Source organism: Alligator mississippiensis, chromosome 10 (genome assembly GCF_030867095.1).
Source record: "Alligator mississippiensis isolate rAllMis1 chromosome 10, rAllMis1, whole genome shotgun sequence".
NCBI lineage: Eukaryota > Metazoa > Chordata > Crocodylia > Alligatoridae > Alligator > Alligator mississippiensis.
The window spans coordinates 32,238,435-32,252,505 of NC_081833.1; the positions used below are offsets into that span (position 1 = coordinate 32,238,435).

Consider the following 14,071-nt stretch of genomic DNA (forward strand, 5'->3'; position numbering starts at 1 on the left):
ACACACCCAAAAACCAAAGGCCTCCAAGCCCCCTTTGCCTTCCCCTTACCAGCGCTTGAGGTATGGCCCTGGGCAGAAGGGAACATGCTTCAGCCTAGAAAGAGAGGTTTACTTTGGGGGTGAGGGAGAGTGTAGACTCCAGGCTGTGGTTAACATGTTCTGTCCCAGAGTGGCCAGCTCCCCTCATGAGGTTGAGACTCTGGGTGCACCTGTGGTTTGAGCACAAGGCTCTGCAGTTTATTTTATCCAGCCTCTGCACAGCTTACTATTAGTCACCAGGTCATTGGCAGCTCCCACACCTCCCTACTCAAAGCTTTCAACCCCAAACCCATTCTTCAGTGCTCCACAGCCAGCTCCTTTTCCAAAGATTCAATAATAGTACATGCCCCCAGGCCTCTACAGTCAGGCCTTCCACAGCCCCAGCTATATAGGGGTTTGTAATGGTAGTTGAGCAACCTTTTCTCTAAGCTAATTGAGTTTTTGTGTGTGGCTTTCCCATGTTTTCTGAGTATGTCTGTAAGTATAGGCAGTGTGTTCACTCACATTATCCAACTGTGCCTCCCTGAATCCCACACAGACCTAATACTGGCCTAGCCCCCACACAAACCCACTGCTTCATCATATCCCACCCCTGACTCCCTGTTTTGGCCAGACCATTCCTGGGCTGCCTTGCTATTGTTTTCAGCCTCTGCTCTACTCTTGAGTGTTCATGAACATTACTGTGAAAAACAGGAGGTCAGGGGCTGGAGAGTGTGAGTGCTGAGCTAGGCTGTGGGCATGTTAATGTAAGCAGGCCTATATGGGAGGGAGGGGAGGCATGGAGAAGTACACAGGGGATGGAGGAGGGCTGTGCAGAGGGCAGTTAAGGGGAGAAGTGGAGCTTTCACTGAAAAGGTCCTGCTTTCCCTTCCTAGGTTCTCGGGGTAAAGAGGCAATGGGAGCAGATGGGGAAGGTGGCTGAGAAGGATCTGTGTATGGGGGGGAAGAGATCTGTGGGGAGCTATGGGGAGGGGGGCAGGGGCTGAGTCGCTCTATGCTGAAGCATTATAGCTTCATCACAACACTGCTGCTTGGGGCTGTGGGGCTGCCTGAGCAGCAGTGCAGTAGGAATCACTGTGCAGGGACAGGCAAGATGATGGAATTGGAAGGTCTAGGTGGTTGCTGGCTGCCTTTGTAGAGTGGAGTTAGATTAGGATGACCCTAGGGCAGGGGTGTCAAACATATGGCCTGCAGGCTGGACTTAGCTAGCGGAGCACCCCGCCATTCAGCCACTGGTGTTGCCCCAGCTCTGATCAGACTCATACAGGACATGGCACATGCCCATGTCTTGGGACTGATCAGGGCAACAGACCCCCTCCTGCTTCTCCTCCTCCACCAGCATACTTGATCCAGTGGCTGCTCCAGCTGGTCTGGGATGCACAATACATGCAGTGTGGATCCTGGAGTGACTGTGCTGCATGTGGTACCCACCCTGGTAGCACAGGTGCCTGACTGGCTGGAGCAGGAGCTGTATGCAATGCAGTCCCAGAGGTGCCAGGGCAGGTGCCGTGTGTGGAACAGTCCAGCCAGGGCAGCCACCATGTGCAGCTCAGCAGCTTCTCTGACCAGAATGCACTGCACGTGGTGCCTGTTCTGGCCACTCTGAGATATGTGCTGCATGCAGCATAGGTCCTAGACTGCCTGGAGCAGCTACCAGATCAGGTATGCTGGGGGAAGCAGAAGGGGAGGGAGTCCATGAGCCTGGTCCAGCCCACAGACTGGCTCCAAGCTACTCATCCAGCCTTCGGGGCCAGATGAGTTTGATACTTCTGCTCTCAGAAGTCATTTGGGTCCTGGTTTTAGCTGCAGCTAGTCTGCAAGGGATCTGTCTCTGAGTGAGGCCAAGTGTGAGCAAGGTGCAAACCCCAAGGGCCTCTTGAACTGGGTGTCACATGCTTGTGTGAGTAAGCCCATGTGCATGGGTATGCCTCCCTCTTCACAGGGGATGTTTTACCACTAGCCTTTGTGCCAACAGACAGCAAAGTGTCAAAGGCAGCGCATTGACTCTGCTCTGCTTGGGGAATCACCTGCTGTGTGTTAACTACAGGAGAAGAAATGGTATGCTAAGGTTCCCAGGGGCTGCTGTTGTGAAACCACAAGACCTCCATGCCCCTTGTGTGTGCCAGGAGTTCAGATCTTGATGGGATCAAATGAGCTCTTCAGGTCTGTGCTTGCCCTGCTGGGCTGTGCTGGCCTGATGCAGACCTTGCTCAATGCCAGCTCCAGCCCTGGAGCACATACAAATCTTGTTAGTTGCTTTTGTGCTAACAGACAGTGAAGGTACAAAGCCAGGGCTTTGACTGTGCCCTAATCACCCTATGCTGAGCACTGTGGCTCTGTCTCACACACAGGAGGGAAAGTGGCAGCGGAGCTCGCCTGGATCTGCAGGTGATTGACACAGTACGGTGCCGGCGGGATAAGGAAGATGCTGTGATGCACCATGTGTTACGTGGGAGCCTCTACAAGCCACGCAGGAGGGTAGGCATCCCCCAGCCTTGACATCCTGCACTACAGAGTGAACAGTAAAAGCATGGGAACACATAGAAAGTTGCTTAACCACTTGTGGGTGCCTCCAAAGATTCCTGGGCATTGGTTTTGGACTCCTGATCATTGTCTATAGCAGGGGTGGGCAATTATTTGGGCCCACGAGCCAGTCAGTACCCTCCACCCACAACATCCCAGAGCCCACATGCCCTGCAGCTCCTCCCTGCCACCACAAACAGTGCATAGCCCCAGCCCCAACCCTGGCCCACCCCACCTTTCTGGGCAGCCTAGGTGGCAGCAGTGGCTCCTGGCTGCCACCTCCACTTAACCCAGGGGTGGGCAAAATGCAGCCCGGGGGCTGGATGCCGCCCACCAGGCCATTCTATGCAGCCTGCGGGGCCCCTAAAAAATTTAGAAAATTAATATTAATCTGGCCTGGGCTACCTGTCATGTGGCCCTCAATAGCTTGCCGAAACTCAGTAAGCGGCCCTCTGCCCAAGATAATTGCCCACCCCTGACTTACCCCAGCCCCATGGTACTGGCAGGGACCCACTTGCACAGCCCTGACCCCAGCCTGCCCCATGCTCGTTCCAGATAGCCCAGTGGAGTGGACCAGCTCTGAGCTAGCCAGAACGGGCACGCAGAGCCCCCATCTGACCAGCTCCAGACTGCCTGACTATGCTGAGCAGTAGCAGTGGCTGGGCAGAAGCTACTGATGGGCCCAGGAGAAAAGTGTCTGTTCTCACCCTCCCTCCCCCATTTGCCGGGCCCTTCTTGCTGCAGCCGCCCAGAGCCCATGCCCAGCCTTCCCTGCTGCTCCTTTCTGCTGCCATCACTGCCACCTCTGGGCTGCCCAGTGTGGCAGCAGTGGCAGTGCAGAGGAGCCACAGGGCAGCCCAGGCATGGGCAAACGGGAGGGGCTGCTTTTCCTTCATGCAGAGCAGCAGCTTCTGCCTGGCTGTTGCCACTGCTTCCACTGCTTAGCATGGGCAGGCAGTCCAGAGCAGGTGCAGGGCGGGCTGGGTAGGGGTTGTGCGCATGGGTTTCAGCTGGTCCGGAGCTGATCTGCTTCACCGGACCGGGTCCAGAATGGGCATGGAGCGGTCCAGGGTCAGGGCTGAGCACACAGGTCCCTGCCAATACCACAGCAGCTGGAAGGAGCTGCCACCACCTGGGCTGCCTAGAAAGGCAGTCCAGCTGTGGAGCCACCCTAACCCCGCTGTGTGCCCAGGGGGCAGCAGGACGCACCACAGGCTGGACAGTGCCTGGGCTAGATGGGACCAATAGACCAACGAAGTCCTTCTATGGGCCGGATCTGCCCTATGGTGTTTCTTACTTCTTGCCCCAGTGCCAAGGTGTACAATCAAATAGTCCCCAGCCTCTACTGCAGGGAAGTCTGTTTCAGCAAGGGGGAGCAATGTGCCCTTTTAAACAGCCTTGCTGCTAGTGTGGAATGAGTGGTCTTCACTAGGACTGCTCTGAATCATGCTTTGCTGCAGCCACTGGAGCTTGGAGAGGATCGGGAACTTTCAAAGCTACAGCTCCTCGTTCATTGTCCCAGGAGGAGGGCACTGAATTGCCCTAATCTATCAAGAGTGTCTGCTTAACCATTATCACTTGAAAAGGTGCTGTTATTCCTGATACTAAGGTATAAAATAAAGCTAGGAGAGACCCCAGTCATCCCTCTCTCCTCCCACCCTCCCAAGCTGGTTCTTGTGGGGTGGAGAAGGAGCCACATGCCCCAGGGAAGGCTTGGGCAGTACAGGACATGCCCATTCATATCCTTTTTATGAGGAACCATTGGGCCTTTCCTGTCCATCACTGTTCTTGCGGGGTCCACACCACAGACAAATCACTTGGACCTGAAATGAGACTCTTAAGTGAGCTCCTCATGACAAAGCTCACCCAAACCCTGCTTAGCAGAGACTTCTGTTGTGTCTTGTCTTTTCTTGTGGACAGCCAGGAAGCATTTTGTTACTACCAAGAGGTAGTGAGGAAGGCACAGGTTTTCAGAGATGTTTGGTGTGTCTACGAGCAGGGCACAGATAGGATCTTTAGTGTTTCCAGTCAGAATCTGTCATCTGTCTACTTTTGGCTGTGGGAAAAGCCCCACCCGCCATGTCTTCTCCAGATGTATTACCTGGGGGTCAGATATCAGTCATGTGCTGACTATCTTCAGCAGAGAGACTTGCACAGGAGGTGTACCTCCTAATGTGGGGTCCTGCTCCTAAGACCTGGCTGTTCCCATGATGTTTCCTCATTTTATCCCATATTCACATTGCTTTCAGGCTGATTTTTATGGGCTCTAGCTCAAAGCTAGCAGACCCTGGCTGGTGGGATGCTGCTGCTCTTGCTCTGTAAATCATTTGCTTCCTGAGCACTGGCATCAAATTCCACTTAGTGTCCCTTGTATAAGGCTCCCATGTGAAACAGCTATTTTTGCAGCAAAAGGGAACAGAAAGCCAGACATATAAAAATGTATAAAGAATTAAAAATATTATAGACTTATGGGGAGGGATTTGAGTACCCAGCTGCTAGTGCAATTGTCTTAACCTAGGAGGCCTGAGTTTTCAGAAAGAGCTTAATACCTGCTGTCTTCAGTGGGGATGATGGGAACTTCTGGGTACAGAGTATTTCTGAAATCAGATCCAAAATACTGATTTCACACTTTAATAGACTCCTAAGGTTATCAGGGAGGAGTGAGCAATGCTTCTTTCACATGGTAGTAATTTGAGAAACAGCAACAGTGTCTTAGCTGTAGCACCCTGACCTCAGGACAAGTGTAAGGGGGATGAGAAAAGACCCTGTCTCTGTTGTTAGGGAGCTGACTCTTGCCCTGATACGGACTTCTCCCAGAATGTAAGTGCTCTGGGTGGAGTCTTAGTATCCTAGTAGCTGGCAGAAGGGCTATTTGAGGCTTTCCTTGGCCTAAGTGCATCAGATAATTTGATGATAAGATGCTTATAGAATAATTGACATACCATTGCTCTGCCAAGAAGGTAGATATCCAGAGTCTCCATTGTGCTCTAGGGAATGAAAACTACAAACAGTAGTATTTAGCAACTGCAGAGCATAGCAGATAATATTGCATCAGAACGCCTGGCTTATTAGCGTGCAACGTCTGGCCCTGCAAGCTCCTCATGCCCAGTGGTGTCAGTGGTCCTCCTAAGGAGGGATTGAAATTGGTGTGTCACAAGGTTCTGGGTTTTCTGACAGCAAGGCAAGCTCCCCTCATGCTGCTGTGGCCCAGGTCCCCATTTCAACCAAAGGTCAATAATATGGTGCCTAGCCTGAATCACCTTGAAGGCCATGGTGAAGAAGACTAAGCAGATTCAAACTAGTGGGCATGGTTTGCCTGAATCACTTAGATGAAGTGGCCTTGAAAATCTCATCCTGTGGGGCACAGGAACTTGCTGAATTGTGGCCTGGCAGCAGGCAGCCTGCTTCCCTCATGCTGAAGAGCTAATTGAGCCTTTCCCACAAATGTCCAGCTCCTATGCAGCCAAGTACATTGTCACTGGGACAGTTTTCTGTGGCTGGGCTGGGGTTGGTCTGTAGGACACGTGATCTAGTTATGGAGGAACCCTTGCTGCAAATTGTAAGGCTGATGCCCTGGAGCCAATGGGGAGGAACAAGCCATGAATGGCTATAGAACAAATGGCTTGCTCCATCTCTCTGATGGTTCAACCCTTGTCTCTTTGCCTCCTCCTTTGGCTAGTACAAGGCCAGCTACAGCCGCCACTTCATTTCTCCAGATAAACAAGAGCGGCAGGACAAGGAGATATTCCAGCAAAACATGAAGAGACGTCTGGAGACCTTCAAGTCCACAAAGCACAACATCTGCTCCTCAAAGAGCAAGGCCCGGCTGAAAAAAGATGTCAGGAAAAAGGCAAGTTCCCCACTGGCAGTGCTGTCTGCAGCTCCCTCCCTTGCCCTGCACTGGAGTGGGTTTGGCCTCCCCTCAAGAGCTGGATGTCCACGACTTCTGACAGCACAAAGGCTGTAGGACACTGGGATGAAGTTATTTAGAGCACAGGGCCCAGTGAACAGCCTATATCCCACACACATGAGACTAGACCTGGGGTTGTTTGGTAGTCACACTTCTCAGTGACTCAGTGAGCAAATCTGGCTTTTTTTACTATGACAGTTGCATTTCACCAATGTGGTTGTCAAGACCTTATGGAAACCTTGCTTAAAATGTTTCCACTCTGGAGGCAAGTTCCAACAGAGCCATTTGGATCTGAAAGGAGGCGGTGAGATCCAGATGCAAAGTGAGCACTGTACACCCCAGAATACCAGCCTCACTCAGATAGCAGCTTTGAGTGCAGCAGCTGAACTGGGGCTGACTCTCCTGTCTGTGTGCACTAGCCAGTCCCTACCTCTAAGGTTTTCAACCCTTCCATACATTGCCTCAGCATGCAGAGCCCATCAGTAATACACAGGCTTCCCACCCTTGCCACCAGGGGAAACTCTGACATTTGTAGACTCCAGGTTGGCATCTTTTTCACCCAGGCTTCAGGGATGCCAAGCTGGAGGCTTCAGAGTAGACTTTCAGAGCATTTTTACATGTGCTCCCAACACAGTGCTGGGCCCTTTTAGTTAGTGAGCTGCACTAATTAAAAGCACTTGCACTTCAAGTGTATCAGCAGCACAGTGTGCCTCCATTCTGAGAAAATGGTGGTAGTGTGTTTTGAATTAAAGCACTGCCGCCATTTTCTCAGCACAGAGGTGTGCTGCGCCGCTGATGCACGTGACATTGAAGGCTGCCAGAGCACCTCAATATATGTGCTCCAGCAGACTCAATTAATCAAGTCTGCTCTGACGTGCTGAATTTCCAGCACATTGGAGCAGTCTCCCCACATGTGTGTAAGTGTCCCCAGTGTTGGTATTACATGCTGGAGCACATAAAACTGGTCCTAATCCTTTTAACCAACCTGGTATCCAAATTCAGCAATGCACCTTGCAAAGCAGCCAGGGGTGCTGGGATATGATTGTAGATGCCCAATTATTTTCAACTGGCATTTGCTTTGGTGACTTTTAAGTGGCTTTTGAATTCTGCAACAAATCTCTCCTCAGGGTGGCTCCTAAAACCTGCCTCACCCAGCCTGTAACTTTGGAAAAGGGTGCAACAAGGGGGAGGTTACATGAGACTCGCTAGAGACTTTTGGTCCATTTACCCCACAAGAACATCCAATACACCAGGCTGTGTTAGAGCCAAAATGATGGCCCTAGGTCATTAAGATCTTAATTAATGCACACTTTATGTGAGTGTGTGCACATTCTTTGTGAGTGTGTGTTTACACAAACACCATACATGAGCATGTTTGTATGAGTGAATGTGCAGGAATCTTGTTCTTGCCAGTATACATGGTGAACCACATGCCTGCACTTCAGGCTTGTGCACATGTATACATGTACACATTGGTGTTGCATATGCTAATGTTCCATTGGTGTGAGATTTGTCTGAGCTGTAGGGGGTTATTCCTGGAGGTTTCAGATGAAAGTGTTTTGGTAACTGCAGGTAACAGCAGTTCTAAGATGCTAAAGTAACCTAGGTACCTAAATCCCTCTTTCAAAAGTGAGCTAGTAGAAAGGGGATGTAGATCTCAGTGAAAGTCCAGGGGTTTAGGTGCTAGGTCACCCAAGATTGTGTTGGGAAGGGTACTTGGAGTGGAGTATTGCTGTGGTGTTTGCTGTCGTGACATAAGAGGCAAAATCTAAGGGCCTCTTGCCACAGGGCGGGAGCCAGCCTCTGACAAATGGGGCTTGGAAGAAACTCCTCTGATGCACAGAATATCAGGTAATTGCCTACTGCAGAGTAGCCTACATTCTCTTTTGAATAGAATCAGGTACTGGCTGCTATTGGAGTCATGCCTATTTTTTATACATTGATGGTGACCCATGAAGAACTACAGGCCCCCTCAGTATCTGGAGGGAGGCCACTCAAGGTAATAACTAATCCTGTGGGGCAAATCATGAGAAAACAGGAATGGGAGTGCAGGTTATAGGCTAAGAACTAGGATTCCCAGGGGGAACACCAAGCAAAGGACTCCAGCAGGAACCTACTGCCCTTGAACGTGTCTAGGGATCCTGTAGATGCTGCCTAGTGAAATGTTGCTTGGATAGATCCTTGCTCCAATCCACCCAGTAATTTCAGGGTCATAACAAAGTGCACTAGAGCTAATGCTATGAGGTGGAGACATCCCCTGTGCTGCACGCAAAGGAGGGAGGAGAGTTGCTTTCCACTGTGGCTATCTTAAAGGCACTGCTAAGTGTTAATGCTAAAGGAAGGTGAATGCAAAGCTTGGGCAGAAGCTCACCAGATCCCAAGGAGGCCTGCCCTGGGAATAGCTCAACATGGACGCAGGGAGCAGGAGAACCAGCCCAAGCTGAAGTGCCAGGAACTCATCCAGGGCCTTTTCTCTCTGTTAGAAAAAGAATGATGCTCTGAACAGTGAGCTGCCCAATGGGAAGCCACACAGAAGTGTCACCTGGCAGGAGACAGGTAAGGCTGAAAGACAGCAGTGGGGCATAAAGGAGCTGGGGCTGGGGAGGGCAGCAAGCTCTTTGGGCCACTTCATCTGGGAACCTGGAAGTGGAAGTCATGATTTGCTAGATCACAATTATGCCTGCCATGGGGCCTTATTTGGCTGGTAAGAATAGTAATGGGTGTCAGAGAGGGCTACAGGAAACTGCCCTCACTCTTCCCTGCTTTCCCTGAAGCTCCCAGCTCCTCCATGCACACACTTGGCTTCTGCTAGCCAGATCTCATCTCTAGAGGAAAAGACCTGGGGCCCGATTGATGCCAATCATGCTACATGGAAGTGGGCAGCTCTGCAGATGGAGCAGTCAGCTGGGCACCCAAGTACTTTGCACTCAAGGGTACAGATTGGCAGTAGAGGAGGCCTTTAGGGAGCCCAGGATATCTGCCTCAGCAAGCACTTTCAAAGGTACGCAGGCACTGGTGGGTCCTGCTTCAACACTACCTGGCACTCCTGTCCCCTGCCTTGGGCAAGGTGGTGGCCCTGAATTCCAGCCCCGCATGGAGTAAGTGGGTTTTGGCACCGGCACCCTTGATATCCTACTACTTTCAGCCAAACAGTGGGTGATTAAGGTCTGCAGGACAGCTTTGCAGTGAGGAATTTCAGGATTACTGAGCTTTGGGGGAAGGGGTTGAGGAGGGCACAGAGGACCAGGGAAAGGCCCTGAGCTTTCCTGGTGCTGGGTCTCCTTCTAGAGGCTGTAGTGATAGGGGAAGAGCACAGGGCTCACTGAGCACAGAGAGACCATCACACAGTGTGCCAAGTCCTGAACCCGACATATTTCCCTATCTCTGCCCATTGCAGCTCCTGTCACAATGATGGTCAACTCAGAGGAGGAGGAGAGCGACAGCTCGGAGACAGAGAAGGAAGATGATGAGGGGATTGTATTTGTTGCTCGAGCGACGGATGAAATCCTTCAGGGAAAGAAGACTTCTAGTACAGGCTGCCCTTCCCACTGGGGTAAAGAGGGCCAGTACTGTAGAGCCAGTAATGTAGCTGAGCCTGTGAAAGATGATTTCCTGCCCCTCAGGGGAACAGTGCCCCTCACTGGGGCAAAGAAACCATTGGCTGAATCCAGTGGATCAATGGCTCACTGTAGGGTTGGTGTCAGGTGTATAAACCTCCTTCCAAGACTGAGCCCAATCAGGACCTGGGCACATGGGCCCCAGTTAGAAGCTGGGGCTCTGGGCCGGGAGTGTGGCAGTACAGTTTGACCTGAGGAACTGGTGCATTTATCTGCAGGTGATTGTTGGAGCCCCTTTTGCCAACCACTGTGAGAGCAGCCAGCAGCTGTCATACTGAAGCCCTGCCAGAAGCTGTCAGATAAACCCCTTCCTGGGGGAGTGTTGTTTGGCAGCTTGGCATGGGCTGCCTGGGCCTACATCACCCACTGTGCCAAGGTATGGCTCATGGCACATCATATGGCGCTTGGAGGCAAAGCCAGAGCTGTCCTCAGAGAGTTGCCCGAGGTCAGTGGGACACAGGGTCATGGTAGAGTTGCTGCCTCATGGGGCACCCTGTTTCTCCTGTCCCAGTGTCCTGTTCTCAGATTTGCTGCACTCCAGGCTGTGTCTGGCCTGGGCACTGGTGTGTGTGTATAGAGAGCGAAAGTCTCCCTCCCTTGTGATCCGCAATCGGGGGCATTGCAGGTAAGTGGGGTAAGTCTGGTAACCATTTTAGGTCAGTGGGGTCAGGCCTGGTCTATGGGAGCTTCTGTATGGAGCAGGCACAGCCCATGCAAGTCACAAGCCAGGTTCAAATGCTGACCTACCAGCTTCTGGGGCCCAGATAAAGTCCAAACCTCAGTGCTAACCCCAGCAGCGTCAGTGAGTGGCCCCCTGGAAGTCCCCCTACCCAGGTAGTGTGCAAGTGCTGTATGCCCCACAGCAAGGGCTCCTTTTGGTTTGAATCAAGCCCTCCATAAACTCCTCACTCCTGAAGTTTTCTAGAGCATTTGTTTCCCCCCTAGGAGAGACCACATGGAGGGTGCTGTTTCACCTGGAAACATTTGGGGAATAGCCTCAGTTGAGAGGACACTCACTCTGTACCTCTTTTCCCCTGAAAAGTGATAACCTGTGTACATGGGTTTTTCAGTCAGTACTCATGGGAAAGGAAAAGCAACTGATTTCTCTTTCCCTGCCAGTGCCCATGATTCTCTGGTCCTGGCACAGACAGTGCCGTCCCCTTGACTGACTGGCTGAGGGACTGGGTCAGCAGGGAAGGCATCCCGCTAATGGGATGTGATCTGTGATAAAGACAATCCAGTCAGCAGCTGCTCTCCCTGTGAGGATCCCACATAATGCTGGTTTGTGTTAGCATCACTGTCTCTGACAGACAACCCTCTCCTGTCCAGACCCCCTTCAGTGTCTGCCAGGGTGCGATAGCAGGGAAAGGTTTCCATCTCTCTCCTCATCCACTGGGCTTGTAAGACACATGCATCTCCTTTGTGGAGGCCACTCTCTTATCTTGCTGATAATGAGCCTGTAAAGCTGTTTCCCCCCACCTCAGCTCTGCACATGACTTCTGTGCTGGCATCTAGTTAAGGGCTCCCAAGGGGACAACAGCAGCTGGCAGCCAAGATCTACCTTACGGAGTGCAGAGCAGGCTCTGCCTATGCATCTCTTTGATGTCACTCTCTTTTGTCTTTGTTTCTCCAGGTAGCCTGGACATCTGCCCAAGCCCATGCATCATCCCCCCCTCACCCACCTTGGCAGAGAAAGAGCTGCCATGGAAGGGTGACCAGGACAGCCTTGCTGTTTACATCTCCTCAGAAACCACCAAAATTGTACCAGTGGACATGAAAAAAGCCTGGAACCAAAGCATCTCCTCACTGGAGAGCATTGCCTCCCCAACAGGGGTCGAGACAGGCCCTCATGGCAAGAAACTGGCCAGCCCAGTGCTAGAGGAGGAGCCCCAGTCAGCCAGCCCGACGATGCCAGAGCAGCGCACCTGCTTTCAGTTTCCCAACCATGTTGCTAAGAGTGGCAGGTCCCAGAGCGACAGCAGCCCAGAGAGTATTGAGCAACAGGAGCTGCAGCCTTTGATGGTTCCAGAAGATCATACCAGGATGAGTCCATCTGCAGGGCCAAGCAACAGCAGGTGGTTAATTCAGTTCAACAGGCCAACCAGACTGTAAGACAGACAGTGCATGTAGCCCATCCATGTGGAGTGGGAAACTAATCTGGAACTTGCCATCTGGTCTACTAGCTTGCATCGTGGAGCTTGTGTCTGTTTCTGTAAAGTACAGGACTAGCAGGAGAGCAGCTGGAGAGCCTGCCCTGTTGCTTCCCCAGGGATGGAATCCCATTTACACTGCACCAGGGAGGAGCGCTGGCCAGAGCAGCTGCTAATTTGGGATCATGCATAGGTAAACTGACCTCAGGCCGTAACAGTTTCTGTGCCAGCAGATGGGAAGAATGGATCATAAACTTAGTTCATTTCTTATGCAAACTCAAAGCTTTGAAACCACCTGGAGCCTTTCCTCCCAGTCTGGCTGCTTGGAATCTGCATCCTGGGCTGCTCTACTACCTGGGATTGGCAACCTCAGCTGACAGGGTTAGTTGTAACCCTTTAATACACAGAAGCACCAGCCCAGGGGAGGGGCAGGTGCAGGTGCAGAGCAGTTAAAATATCTCCCTGTGTCTCTAGGCTCAAGTAACCTGCTCTGGGGTCCTGCCAAAAATGCCTGACCCCAGTCAGCTCAGCTGTAAATGGTGCCTGGTCATTCAGGCTCTGAAGCTGAAAGCAGCTGGATATGATGTTGGCTTCATAATTCCCTTGTGTGCCACTAGCTACAGAAATAGTCCTACCAACGGTCATAAACTTCTTCATGACAGTTTTAGGCTGGACATAAGGAAAAACTTCTTTACTGTCTGAGCCCCCAAGGCCTGGAATAGACTCCCTCCGGAAGTGGTGCAGGCACCTACTCTGGACTCATTCAAGAAACGTTTGGATGCTTATCTTGCTGGGATCCTTTGACCCTAGCTGACTTCCTGCCCCTGGGGCAGGGGGCTGGACTCGATGATCTTCAAGGTCCCTTCCAGCTCTAACATCTATGAAATCTATGAAAGCAAGTAAGCCTGGAGTTACTTGTCACATATGTAAGCTTTGACCAACACCACAGTAAAGAAAGGTCATGACTTGTTTATCATAACCTAGGAGTGCTTCCTTCCTTTTTTGTGTCCTTGTGACAAGGAATTTATTAGAATTTGCAGATTTTGTTGGAATCTGAGAGGCCGCACGGCAGGAGGAACAGAGCAGGTTTCTTCCATTGCTCTGCACAACCTGGGCCAAACCAGCACAGCAACTCTTTCATAATCCTTCCTTCTTGCTTTTTCTGCTTTCATGGCACCCTCACTGAAGGCTTTTGTGCCTTGTACCTGGCAATGTGGAGTGTGCAGGGCCTTGCAGGTTTTCAAGGGCTTTTTATATTGCTTTGCATTACTTGTACCCTTTATTTTGGTCTTTGATTTCTGATATCAGACCACAATAAAACCTATAGCTCTGTCAGTGTTTTTTGTAACCATGGTATGGCAAATTATTTAAAGAGGTAATATATTTACTTGAAAAGAATATTTGTTTTAATGTGGAAATATATACCATGTATTTTGTAACTTACGATAAACTGGTCTCAAACAGGCATCTCTTCCCTTCCTTATTTCTCTCTGACTCTTGCAGCATTTTGCGTCCTGCTGGAATACACGTATCATCAGTCAGACAATAACAGACATTGGGCTAGAATTAAAGTTAAGAGCCCATCTTGGTAAGTTGGGGTAAAACAAAATACAAGGATGGTGCATATAACAAAATGTCAGGATGCTATGAATGTTAAAGGTAATCTATATGGGTGAAGGCTGGAAACATTCAGGAAAGGTATCCAAACAAACCTGCCAAACCCTTCAGTAATGTCCAACAATAGCTGGAGGATTACAACTAAGGTATTTCAGGTTGGTTACTGACAGGATTATACTAATCTCGAAGACTGGTGGATGCTTCACTGTAGGGCT

At 51.0% G+C, this 14,071-nt stretch overlaps 1 protein-coding gene across 2 annotated transcripts in view; it reads left to right on the top strand.

The window, feature by feature from the left end:
* The window catches only part of SLC9A5 (solute carrier family 9 member A5), a 61,368-nt gene extending 47,664 nt beyond the window's left edge, over positions 1 to 13,704 (top strand). The window contains exons 12-16 of one of the 2 annotated variants that reach the window (XM_059713613.1): positions 2,391 to 2,517; positions 6,242 to 6,412; positions 8,956 to 9,028; positions 9,870 to 10,025; positions 11,723 to 13,704. In XM_059713613.1, coding sequence (XP_059569596.1) covers positions 2,391 to 2,517; positions 6,242 to 6,412; positions 8,956 to 9,028; positions 9,870 to 10,025; positions 11,723 to 12,201 — 1,006 coding nt within the window. In that variant the 3' untranslated portion in view covers positions 12,202 to 13,704. Of the gene's footprint in view, positions 1 to 2,390; positions 2,518 to 6,241; positions 6,413 to 8,955; positions 9,029 to 9,869; positions 10,026 to 11,722 lie in introns of those variants that run through there. The other variant, XM_059713614.1, reaches the window with a different exon arrangement.
* The last annotated feature ends 367 nt before the right edge of the window (positions 13,705 to 14,071 follow it).